The sequence below is a fragment of the Ambystoma mexicanum genome, chromosome 4p (assembly GCF_040938575.1).
Source record: "Ambystoma mexicanum isolate Mex_15411 chromosome 4p, UKY_AmexF1_1, whole genome shotgun sequence".
Classification (NCBI taxonomy): Eukaryota; Metazoa; Chordata; class Amphibia; order Caudata; family Ambystomatidae; genus Ambystoma; species Ambystoma mexicanum.
The window spans coordinates 177368164-177380868 of record NC_090927.1 but is presented as its reverse complement, the minus strand read 5'-3'; the positions used below and the strand labels follow the sequence as shown (position 1 = coordinate 177380868).

The window sequence follows — 12705 nt, the reverse complement described above, 5'->3', positions numbered from 1 at the left end:
CTGTAGCATGAAACCTATTGTGTCCTTGCTTATCTCATGCAATAATGTCTTTAATTTATATTTCAGGATAAGCTTTCTTCGTCTTTCAGTACTGCCAATGTTCGCGAAAGAGGTAAGTGTCTCCTACAGAATTTTTCTCAGAAATACAATTTAATTAGCAAAAATGTATATTCTGTCAAACACCTTTTGTCCTATAGAGTATTTTTGTTAAATACACTTCAGAAATGTTTCACTTAGTCATAGTTGTGCCGATGCACAATAACACTGCCCCCAAGACAGCTGAATTTCCCCCCTTCGGCGAAGTGGCATTTTGCTGTTGCTTGCATTTCACGTCTGTGGTGCCACTGTAGGTTCATTTGGTCCCTTCTTCCTGGTGGCTCTGTACATTAAGCTTTCCCTAGAACCCTCATTGACTGCTGCTTGTAGGTGGTATCAAGAATTGTGGCAAGACTATAAAACAGGTCTAAAATGCTTGCCCAGCCTCTCACTCGGCTGCACTCTCTACGTTGCAGCTGCGTGCTGAGTAACACACACTGCACAAGCAAACATGAAAGAAATCATCACGCCACAAACTGCTTGTTTCACCTCATCATCGAAATATCTGTAGCCATCGGAAACTTAAATCACTATAACGCAAGGTGACGTAACACACGACCATGCAACCTACATAAGTAGACTGCACTACTTAAAGACCACCTGCAAACAACACATGTGGTACGTACGCCTCAAAACATAGTGTAGAACATAAAATATGGCTAAATGTGCAACAGCATCAATAAGGCATTGTGCTACTAGCACAAACAACCCTCTGAAAGAGGGCTGTCCAACTCCCGACCTCGAGGGCAGAACCATTTCAGCTTTTCAGGATATCCTGAATTAATATGCATGAGATATATTTGCATACACTGATTCTAAATGTATGCACGTTTCTTCTCATGAATATTAATGAGGGATATCCTGAAAACCCATCAGGATCCCGCCCTCGAGGCCTGGAGTTGGAAAACCCACGCAGATCAACACCCTTAAGCATTCATAAGGTGCATTCGCATGTTGTTGATGTGAGGCAAGATGTATGTGACTTTTCCGACATCATCTAGTGAGACTTACACCCTACATGCACTAATATTGTAGCTTCCGCTTCACTCACTGCAGTAATATAGTAGGCCCTTAAGCTGCCTTCACCAGAACCTTAACTGGGATGTGTGTGGCCAACATGTGCCAATGTTGTAACCTCTTTGCCCCTACCCATGCCAATGCAATGTGCAACATGCACACAAGCTCCCACATGAGGCCTGCAACGTGACACCCTGCTTGCCTCAAATTGTTGATGTCTTATTTGAAAGCTGTGAAGTCCTTAATGTCCCTGACAAGGTGAGGCAGAGAATTCCATAGTTGGTTCCCCAAATAGAGCCCCTCCATATGCATTTTGGAGAACTGAGGCACGACTAGACCTAGATGAGTATATGATCTTACCTTTCTAATGGGAAGGGGTATTTTTAATTTAAATTGAAAGAATGCTCTCCCACTGACATTGTCAGCTTTGCAAGTAATGTACAGCACTTTGAAAGCTATGATACACCTGACTAAGGACACTCATGCTTGTGAGATATAGTCCCTGCCCCATTATGTCGATGGCAATGATGTGGCCACATTAACCCTTTGCATTATTAAGTTAACCCGTGCAAGTAAGTATGTCAGGGTGTCCATGTATAGCCAATTAGCATAGTCCAGTCTGAATATGGTAAATACTTAATGAATGTGTATTTTTGAGGAAATGCAAGAAAAAGGTAAACATTTTCAAAGATAATTTTAGAAGCCGGCAGTTTATCTGGGGACTATTGTAATCTGTGGCCCTAGGGATACATCAGAGTCCATCCCAATTCCGAATTTCATGATTTGGGAAGAAGGTATAAGGAAAAGGAGGAATTCAGGGTTTAGGAGTAGATGGGTAGCTGCCACACCATGGTCTATCTGAAGAATATATTTAGTGAGGATGCTGTTTGGTATTCTCGGAATGTTGTGTATGTTGCCTGCATAATTACAGGTTTATGGATCTGAAGAATATTGGGATGGTACAAAGATAGCGATTAAACAGAAAGACAGCGGGGAGGTCAAGCCATCACAGATAGATAGAACTGACTCAGTTCTGTGTCTTGGCGTGAAACCTTCTTGTGCAGTGCCTAACAGCTGATTTTCTTCCATAAAGCACAAAGTTTGGTTGTATGATGCTCTATGTGCCAGTATTGGGACTCATGTACATCTTTCGCCCTTTTTTTATCACTGAGACGAGGAAGAGGGATGGAGTGATGAAGATCCCCAAGAGCAGCAAGAGCAGCAAGCCAGCGCCGCAGTCTAGTTGTTGGAGGTTGCTAACAAGTGCCGGGACATTAAAAAATGCAGGACCAGAGCAGAACAAACCTCCTGTTTGGAGGAATGAGATCTGCAGACCGGAGCAAGGAGACGGGAGAAGACAGCGTCTAGGGAGGTCGAGCCGAAAAGTGCTTGCCGCGCGGCCAACAGGAACAGCAGGAACCGCAGCATGAAGGAGAAGGTGAGGTGGTAACCAAGAAGCTGACGAGACGCGCTCCCAGTAAGCAGATGGATCACAGAGGAAGCAGAGAGATGCAAGGGACGCCAAAGCTGCCAAAGACAACCGGTAAGCCCAGAGAAGGAGATTGTGATACCGGACACGTCAGACTGAATACGGCATACCAGTGACAATGAGCGGAGACCCACACAAGGGAATTGGGACATTAAGCATAACTGGTGAAGTGTCGGTGGCCCAAAATATAAGAAGTATAATTACCTGGATACATAAGCAAGCAAATGCAAGTGAAGATATGAAACCTGGCTGGCATTTGCACTCATATATTGAAAGAACTCAAAAAACCTTGGCAGGAGAGTAAACCAGGCACACAGCGAGTCTGGGACCCGCACCTAAGTAGCAAAGTAAAACCCATGGCAGGAAAGTAAACCAAGGATTGGAGAACCGGGGTACAGACTAGCCCCCACAATCCCCCAACCCCCTGGAAATCGTGGAAAGCTGAGAAACCAGAGGAAGAGTTCCCCCCATTTTACATTGTGGATAAAAAGGGAAGAGCCATACCCTTTTTCTGCAAAAGCCAGAGAAAGAACTATAAAGTATTTATGTAAACTGAGAAAACTCAAGGAAAGAAGTATCCTCTTTGGGGATTGTGAAATATACAAAAAGTGAAATTGTGAATAACCAGAAAGACTCTCGGGGAAGGGAAGGACCTTTCTCTGATGGAACCATGTTTACTTTAACTTTTCATCAAATGCAGGCTTTGTTTGGAACATTAGAAGGAATCTGTTGGTGTTCAGCTCAAAGACATTCCCATTTCACCTTATATTGAGTTTAGTGTGTGAGGGGTAGCTTAATATGTTTGACCACAGGACGGAGACTTTTGATTTAGACATCCTGACACAGACTTTCCTTCGTTTTGTTGAGGCAGGGAAACCCCTCAGAGTTAGGGATAGGTAGAAATTCCCGAACCCCACTTTTTATTTGTAATAAAAGTGTTAGATAGTCACAAAAAATGTCACTGTGTCCGAATCTTACTCTTGATCCCTCAAACTCCTTTTCTGGAGAAGTCGCTGGAAGAAATACTTCCTTGGAGAATTGGAGAGTGGAAAGGAAGTATATTTTCTTGGTGATTTAAGTGTCAAGAGGCTGCCTTATTAATAGCTGTGGGCTGTGGGCACGCCATGTCACTGCAAACAGAGACTGCACTTACTAATATCATAATTGTGGTGCTATCTGTCTGGTGGCAGGGACAACTCTAACAATAAGCCATAATTGGTTTTAGTATGGCGACTGATAAGAGCCCACAATTATTAAGCCATATATTATTTGATATCATACATGTGTCAATCCTGTTAGCCAAGTCAGTTATGGAAGTCTGTGTGGATTCATGGCTAGCCTGCCTGTCCCCACATCAGCAAGAGAGACAAAAGGCAGGGTGCTGTTCTCCTTTGATTCTTTGGGAGGCTGAGTAACACCTCTCCTCAAGCTCAGGCATACTCACCAGGAGATCTCCTGGGAACCATCATTCAAAGAGGCCCACACATAACAAAGGCCAGCCTCACATCAGGATGTTGCACGCTAAAGGCCATTGAAGTTGCAGGCTTCGAAAGAGGGCTGGGTTGGAGTAGCCAGAGTGGACATCTGCCATACAGATGAAGACAGAAGCATCCAGGGCAGAGGAGAACTCAGTTCCATAAACATCCCCTGGGACCAGTAGTGTTGAACTGCTGTGGACTAATGCTGCAACTGCTGGCTGCACTGGAACCAGGCCCCTGCTCAATGGAGGTGAAAGATAACCTCTAGTTGCCAGCCAAGCTCCCTGAAGTGAAAGAGCAACTGAAGGAATTACCTTGTCCTTGATGACCTTGTATTGAGCCTCGCAGCAACCCAGACATCAAGGCCAGCACTGGACCCTGATTTCCACATTGAACCGATTGTGAGCGGTCCCACCTCTGTGGTTACTGTTGCACTGTTACCTTTGTCTTGCTAGGCTCACTCCCACTCTCTAGGTTCACCCATTTGTGGTTACTGTTTACTGTGAATTGTGGCCCACTATGCTCTCTCCCACTCTCTAGTTCCCCCCTCTGGGGTTACTGTTGTACTGTTATCTGTGTCCCAATAGGCTCTCTCCCACTCTCTAGGTTCTCCCAATTGGGGTTACTGCTTACTTTGAGCTGTGTCCCACTAGGCTCTCCCCCACTCTCTAGGTCCCCTCTATTGTGATTACTGTTGTGTGTCACCACTCTGCTCCCCCTGTGTGCTCCCTACTGTGTGACCTCTGCCCCTCCCCCCTCTGCTCATCCTGCGGTGTGTGGCGCAGGGCTGTGTGTCTTCCCTTCTCCCTTTCACTCGCTCTTCCTCCTACTTTCCTCTTCGCACCCTCTATGGTGCTTTTCGTTTCTCCCATCTTCTCTAACTGCTACTCTATCTCCTATCCTATCCCTCTCACTAAATCTGGACGCAAGAAGTTCAAGAGGGACATCCTGGCCTCCAGTCCAGGCCTCCCTATCGCTGATACCTACATCATTGCTTCCTCCAGGCAGACTCTCACTGACATCCTCTTTGTTGTTCCCTCACCAGACCTACGGACCCCTCATATGGTCTCGGCTCTCTCTCCTATCTATTCCTCTCCCGATAATGGTGGCACTGAGTGGGAGGTTCTCTTGGCCTCCTTCCACTTCGTCAAGACCATCATTAATGTCTATCTGAATGGCACCATCTTGGTCTAGGGCCCTCAGCCCAATCTCCTCCTTTTCGATAGGTGTCTCCCATGCCTTATCAATTTCCTTCCTTCTTCTACTAGCGCCTCTCTGGCTCCTCCGCCACCTCCTTCTTCTGCTGCATATCTGGCACCTTCCTTCTCATTCCTGGCTACTATGCCACCCCCCTGCTACCATCTCTACCCACTCTAGGGCCCTTCTACCACTTACGCTGGGTGGACCTCAATCTTGTACCATACATGCCAACATTTCAACCCACCTGTGCGGGAGATTAAGTCCGGAAAACTGGGAAACAAAGATTTTCCCATAGCAATGTATTGGGCAAAGATTTATTTTTGCGGGAGAACGTGAAAAATAGCAATATTTTCCACAAAAAAATCGAGAGTCTCCCGCATAAATCATAAGGGTTGGCACGTATACTGTACCCTACCCCGCGCGTCTTCCAAATGTAGCAGACTGCTCCATATCGCTACTCTCAACTCTCACTCTGCTGTCAGACACTCCTCTGACATCTGCCACCTCCTGGAGGAACTTGACCTTGATGTCCTCGCTCTCACCGAGACGTGGTTCACAGCCTGCTCTGTCACGAGTTTTGACACTTTCCTCTCTGTTGGCTATAAGATCCTCTCTGAGCCAAGAACCAACTGACCTGGAGGTGGAGTAGCTCTGATCTTTCCAGAGTAGGTCCCTGCTTCTGTCATTCGTACGCAGGCCTACACCTCCTTTGAATGCCTGGTCTGCAGGCTTGCTATCTCTCCTGGCCTCCCTCTCACTGTGGCCACCACCTACAGGCCACCTGGCCAGGTTGCCCTCTTTCTCTGAGTGGGCTGACTTCTCCTCTTCTCTACTTGCCTCTACCAATCAATTTACCCTCCTTGGAGACCTCAACATCCACCTGGATGCTTCTAATCCCTCCTCTGGGTTCCTCCACAACCTCTGTGACACTCTGTCTCTCTTCATTCTACCCTCTGGTCCGACACACTCTGCCAGACACACCCTGAATGTTCTCATCTCCTCAGACATCCCCCTGTCACCACTCCTCTCTCCTCGACTGACCACCTTCTGCTTTCCTCTCACCTGAAACTCTCTGTCCCCCAGACAAAGCCCACCCCAGCACTGCCACCTACCTTCTTGGTCATTTGGCCCATTAAGCATGTGTCAGTGGATGCTTTTGCCTCTACCTTATCTGCTTCTCCCACTCCTGCGGCTGACTCACACCCTGACACAGCTCTCTCTAACCTGCATCTTTCTATCTCCAACACTCTGGACATTCTTACCCCTTTCATGAGAATCCATCTGAAGCGTACCTCCAAGTGCAACTCTTTGTATGACTCTGACCTCGCCACCCTGAAACGCAAGCGCAGGGTGGCTGAGAGGAAATGGAGGGCCTTGGGCGCATCCTCTGACAAACTGGTCTGCCGCCTGCTCCAAAGGCAATACAGACTCTCTGTCCTGTTCAAGAAGAGAGTCCACATCCAAGCCTGCATCTCTGCGGCCTCTAGCAGCACGGCCAAACTCGTTCAAATCTGCAAGGAGCTGGCCAATCCTTGTACAGCCTCCGCCTCTCCTGTTCCCTCCCAGACCTTCTGTAGGGCTCTGGCATCTCACTTCACCACTAAAACTCAGGACATCTTGTCCTTGCTCTCCTCTTCCTCTTCCTCTCCCTCTCTCTGCCCCCCTTTGGCCGACTATTTCGCTCTCCTCCTCCTTACTCCTCCTTCTCTCTGACAACACCTGACGATGTTTCTAGACAAGTCAGACATATGAAAGTGTCGTCCAAACAGGTGCTCCCCTGCTCCTCGAGAACCATCAAGGACCACATTGACACCCTTGCTCCAGCCTTGGCCTATTTCTGCAATCACTCTTTCGCCGCTGGATCTTGCCCCTCTCTCCTTTAGCACTCCCTTGTGCACCCCTCCTCAAAAAACCTTCTGCTGATCCTACCTGTCCGGCAGACTACCACCCGATCTCTAGCACTCCTTTCCTGGGCAAAATCCTGGAAGTGATGGCCATCTCCCAGCTTACTCTCCACACTGAATCTGTGGTTTGTCTACATGACCATCGGTCTGGCTTCAGAGCAGCCAGAGGCATGGAAACTGCTCTCCTGAACACCTGTGAAGATCTGCTCGCTAGTCTTGACTCTAGCCTTCCTTCTGTCCTCATCCTCCTTGACCTTTCCTCTGCTTTTGACACGGTCAACCACTCCATCCTGATCAAGCGACTCAGTGAGAACCTGGTCATCACGGATCAGGCTCTGGAGTGGCTGACCTCCTTCTTCCTGGACAGACCCTCCCAGGTCCAACTTTTGTCTTTTGAACTGGTCATTTGCACCTCTCTCGCTATTCTCAGTAGGCACATTCTCCCCTGTGGTCGCTGAGGGTCTGGCATTTTAGACATTTGTGCTACTCATGTTTTTTCTTATGCCCATCTCTATCCTATCTCCAATGTGTAGGTGTGTGAAGCCCTGTTTATATACTGTAAACTCACTTCTTAATACTCTGAACGGTGGCAGTGCTATGGTCTAATGGGACTTTGACCACTTCCGCAGGGTTCGAAATTGCCAGGAGCTGGGAGCTATTTGGCTCCTGGTTACAGCCAAGGGGAGCCTGATTAGCTTGAAACCAACAGCTACCAAGAGCTACTTTTGACTTCCGTGGCAAGTGTTGTCATACAAACGTAGCTATGTGATATTAACTGTGTATGTTTGTGAATGTATATATAAAGAAGAAAATAGAACACACCTAAGGGGCATTTAGAGCATATTGGATAATATAAAATGGACACAAAGTTAGAGTTTGCATTTTGCTTAAAGTTAGATTTGCTGTGCACCGTTTAATAGCTCCTGGATCCCCAGAGGTAGCTCCTGCCTAACTTGTTATGCCTGATACCCACGGGCTGCTTTTTTCTCCTGGTCAACAAATCCCTAATTTCTATCCCCGCTTCTGTCTAAAATCACAATACAGAAATCCAACTCAGATATAATCAATTCTTGTAACTTTGTAGTTGTCTAAAAACAAATGCCACTGCCTGTGTTCTAAATATCATCTCATTGGACACAGGTGTGTTTGTCCTTCACATGGGAGAATGAGCGGACTGAGAACTAGGTCAGCAAGGTTAGTCCACTGCCACCTCCACGGTCAAGATATCCCTCTTTTTTCTTTTGCTGGATTTCGCTTGGATATCATCTGTATTCAGAACGCTGGCTTATTAGTATTCTGCACTGATTGGTTAATCGAGAAGTTGACTCGCCTGACGCCCAATCCATCGCTCGTCATTCACAGTTTATTTTGCACAAGGTCACCGCTAGCACCCTGGCCAATCAATCTCAACTGAAGCGCAATGTTTCAGCTTGTCAGAGGTCTTTTTACTGAAATGTGCCATCAGTGAATGTTCTTGTGGCGTTCAGTTTTTAGGCCTCTGGATTTCTGGAAGGCAGTGCTTCTGCAGTGTTCCTACAAGACAGTAGCATGCATGTCTTTGAGTTTCTGGTACCCAAATGACATGGCCACACATTTGACCCATCTTCATTTTGTCCGGCCAATTTCCTGATATGACTTACTGGGATTTTGTAGATAACAAAAATTGTGAAATACATGGATAGGAATACCAACGTGTCTACTTATGCACACTGCAGTCCTCACCACACAAGTGCAAACATGTCTGAAAATCCGGGCAGACCCACGTTTATATACATTAATTGCACTTCATCGTGCAAGCAAGTGTAAAGGACTCCCGCCATTTATGCATGTAGGCATGTAAACATGTAACATAGATTCCTAGGGAGTTCTCTAGATTTTAGTAGGCACTGCATTTCTGTCTGGAAGATTCCTTAGGAATGCTATGCATTGAAAAATAGAATGAGATACTGGTGTTAATACATTACCTTTTGTCAGACAGTGCATATGGGGGAGGTGGACGTGTCATTTCAGTCCAAACCCAACTCCACCTGCCAAAAACTAGAACATCCCCCAGAGTGCAAAGGAGAGGTCAAACCAGGCTTTAGACTTTTATCCCTGGTTTTGCATGCTCATTTTGCACTCGTTTTTGATACCAGTGTAAAATATGCACCTAGCTACTCAAGCCTATGGACGGTAGAATGAGTCTATAATGCTCCCTAAACACATTCCCAAATATCCAAAAAAATATGACAATGATCATAACAGAATGTCTGCTGTTACTGGAGGCTGGTGGAATCTTAACTGCATTGCTGCGTTGCCTGATGCGAGGAGGAAGAGTTACTGAAACCCTGCGTCTCGCTCGAACTGCACAGTCAAGTGCAGTCGTGAGGAGCAGGTTCTGTCTGCTGTTACTGGTGGCTTGTGGAACCTTGTTCGCTGGATTGCCAGACGTGATTTTTCTTATTTTAAATCGTCATGTCGACTCAATCGAAGGCTTCCGTTTCAAGCCATGTGCGGATTGCAGACGGCAGATGTCGGTCTCAGACCAGCACCGGATCTGCTTGTTCTGCTTGGGCAAGGACCACAACACCCAGGATTGATGGGCGTGTCAGTCCAAGCACCCAAATCTCTCTAGGAATGGGCAGCGAAAATATGAGGATTTTCTGAGGATCTGACGGCTCCGCGCATGGAGAAGCAGAAGAAGGATCATCGGAAGAGGTCAGGCTGAGTGAGTTCTCTCGCCGCCACTCTTCTTCAAAGAAAAAGAGTCACCGCTCTAAGAGTTCCCCTAAGCAGCCGCTACTGGTGTCTTTTCCAACCAAGTCCTCCATGCCGGAGGAATGGGAGAGCTTCCGCCTGAAGATGTTTGCTATCTTTGCCAAGGTGCCTCTGGCCACGGTGCCCAATGGCGCCGTCTTCGCCGATGGGTCCCAGCACATCTTCTGTGACCAGAAGGGTACCCTCAGCAGACCACTCCTGCATGCCTAAGGGCTCGGGCCTGGTCTAGAAGGAGACTGAGGTCTCCTGTGGCCACCATGCCCCACCCTCGGCCATAGCAGCCATGGTGCTGGCAACTCCGTCGTCTTTGCTATTGTCAATGTCATGGAATCCGGGCCTATGCAGGAATACGTCCCACTCCCCAGAGAAGCCCTTATGCCTAAGATGTATGATATCTATGAAGTGGAGGGTGACCAGGTCCCCTCTACGATTGAACCCATAGGTACTAGGGAGGCAAGGGACTTCCCAGAGGAGTTTTATAGGGGAAGTAAAGACATGCTGGATCTGGAAAAGGACCTACAAGGAGGTGTTGCAGCAGCCGCTGTTCCCGCTGCACCCCAGGGCAACAAACCTCAGTCACGTGCTTCACCACTCTTCACCGGTGGGAGGCAGGTATTCCTTGTTCAACACAGAATAGTCTGTGACCATGTCCGATGCTTGGGCTTTATAGGTCATCTGTCAGGGTTATTGCCTCCTGTTTCTCTAGCACCCACCGGACTATGTTCCGCTGACCACCCCTTTGTCTCCAGATCCCATCCTTCTAGAGGAGGGCCCTCAGCTTCTGGCGAAAAGCGCGATTCAATTGGTTCCACACTCAGAACGTGGAATGGGGTTTCACTCCACCTATTTTCTGGTGCCAAAGAAGGATGGAGGCTTGCACCCCATTCTGGATCTGCAGCTGCTGAACTAGTTCTTATGCAAGGATAAGTCCAATATGGTTACTCTAGCCCAGATCCTGCAAGCGCTCAATCTTTAGGACTAGTTGGTTTCTCTTGATCTTCAGGACGCCTACTTCCATGTACCGATTCATCTAAAGCACAGGAAATACCTGAGGTTCATAGTGGGCCAACAACTTTACCAGTTCAGGGTTCTGCCATTCGGTCTTTCGTCGGCACCCAGGGTTTTCACCAAACTGATGGCAGTGGCAGTGGTAGTGGCTCGCCTCTGGAGAGAAAGAATCCATGTCTTTCCCTACCTGAATGACTGGCTCATCCGGGCTCGCTCACCAGAGCTAGTGTTAGAGCAGCTACTCCTCACATGCACTCTATTGCACAGTTTGGGCTTGTCTCTGAACTTCAAAAGTCTCAGGTTCTGCCATCCGAGTCTCTCCGATTCATCGGGCAGTCCTTCACACTCATCTGGGCAGGGCTTTCCCACCCAAGGATCGAGTGGCGCACATCTTTTCGATGGTCAATGTCCTCCAATCACAGGAACAAGTCAATGCCTGGGCTTTTCTGCGCCTTCTGAACCTCATGGTCTTCTGCATCCTTGTGGTGCTGGGGGCGAGGCTGCGCATGAGAACGCTTCAGTGGCTTCTCTGTTGCCAATGGTCGAAGTTCATAGGTCACATGTCAGACCTTCTACAGGTCTCGAACCAGGTGGCCCAGGATCCCGCATAGTGGGCCATCCAGGACAACTTGCTGGGAGGCGTGTTGTTTCGTCAGCCTTGGTCCCGGGTGACGGTGGTCACGGATGCTTCCCTGACTGGCTGGGATGCTCACCTGTCAGACCTGACAGTGAGCAGACTGTGGTCTCCCATGAAGTTTCAGGAACACATCAACTTGCTGGAGTTGAGGGTGGTCAGGCTGGCAAGTTGGCATCAACTCCTTTGAGCTATCAAAATGTAAGACTATTTGCATACATGAGGTCTGGCTCACAGAAGAAAACATAATTGATGGATTTTTGACCTTCCTACAAAAAGCCCAAAAGGGTTGCCCTTTTGGATGCCTATTGATAGCAATTAATACTATTGATAGCAATTAATAATGGGTTTAGGGTGAATCCAGTCTTGTGGGCTCGCCAATTTGAAGGTAGATTGGAAGTGTCTGTGACAGGGCAACGTAATACATGATTCAGAGATATACTATTGATAAACATATACAGAAATACAACAAAGAAGTACATTTCTTGGAGAATTTAAATAACATCCCGATTTCATGGCTAGCTTGAGGGGGACAATGCCAATCAGTTTATTGCAGCTGGAGATCTAAATTGCCAGTGCCTGGATGAGATGTAAGTCCAAGGAGATTTGAAAGCCCGTAAGGTAAACAATAAAAAGAAAACCTTACCTTATCAATGGAATTTAAAAACTCAAGGTGATAGATGGAATGAGATAGTGGATCACTGGGACTTGTGTAGAGTAAACGGCAATATTCAGCGGGATAAGGCGGCTATTGGATATGGTTCACAGGTAAAGATGAATCGACAATAGATTATACATTTGTTTCAGATCTTCATGCAAAGTAATCTCATGGAGAGCATTAAAACGGATCTAAGTGACCATGTGCTATTAACCCTGCATTTAAATCTTAGTTTAGAAAGGATTGGGAAAAATCATGGGCCATCTGGTGTGGTAGTTCATTATTAACGGTCTATCGTGTATATCAAGGTCTATTTGTCCTTAATATAAAAAGAACTGCACAATGGTGTTTAGAATCCAACTAACTTTCTGTAGCACGAGAGCAGTGCATCTTCACCTACCTTGACAGGACACTGGCGGTTGTATCTGCAATGGTAGCTGCTCCGCTCTACGCTCTCCTTGCTT

General features: G+C 47.2%; 1 protein-coding gene across 1 annotated transcript in view; it reads left to right on the top strand.

The window, feature by feature from the left end:
• The window catches only part of EPHX2 (epoxide hydrolase 2), a 1142911-nt gene that overhangs the window by 933431 nt on the left and 196775 nt on the right, over nucleotides 1-12705 (top strand). The window contains exon 14 of the mRNA XM_069605642.1: nucleotides 67-112. Within this exon, the coding sequence (XP_069461743.1) occupies nucleotides 67-112 (46 nt within the window). The remainder of the gene's footprint in view (nucleotides 1-66; nucleotides 113-12705) is intronic.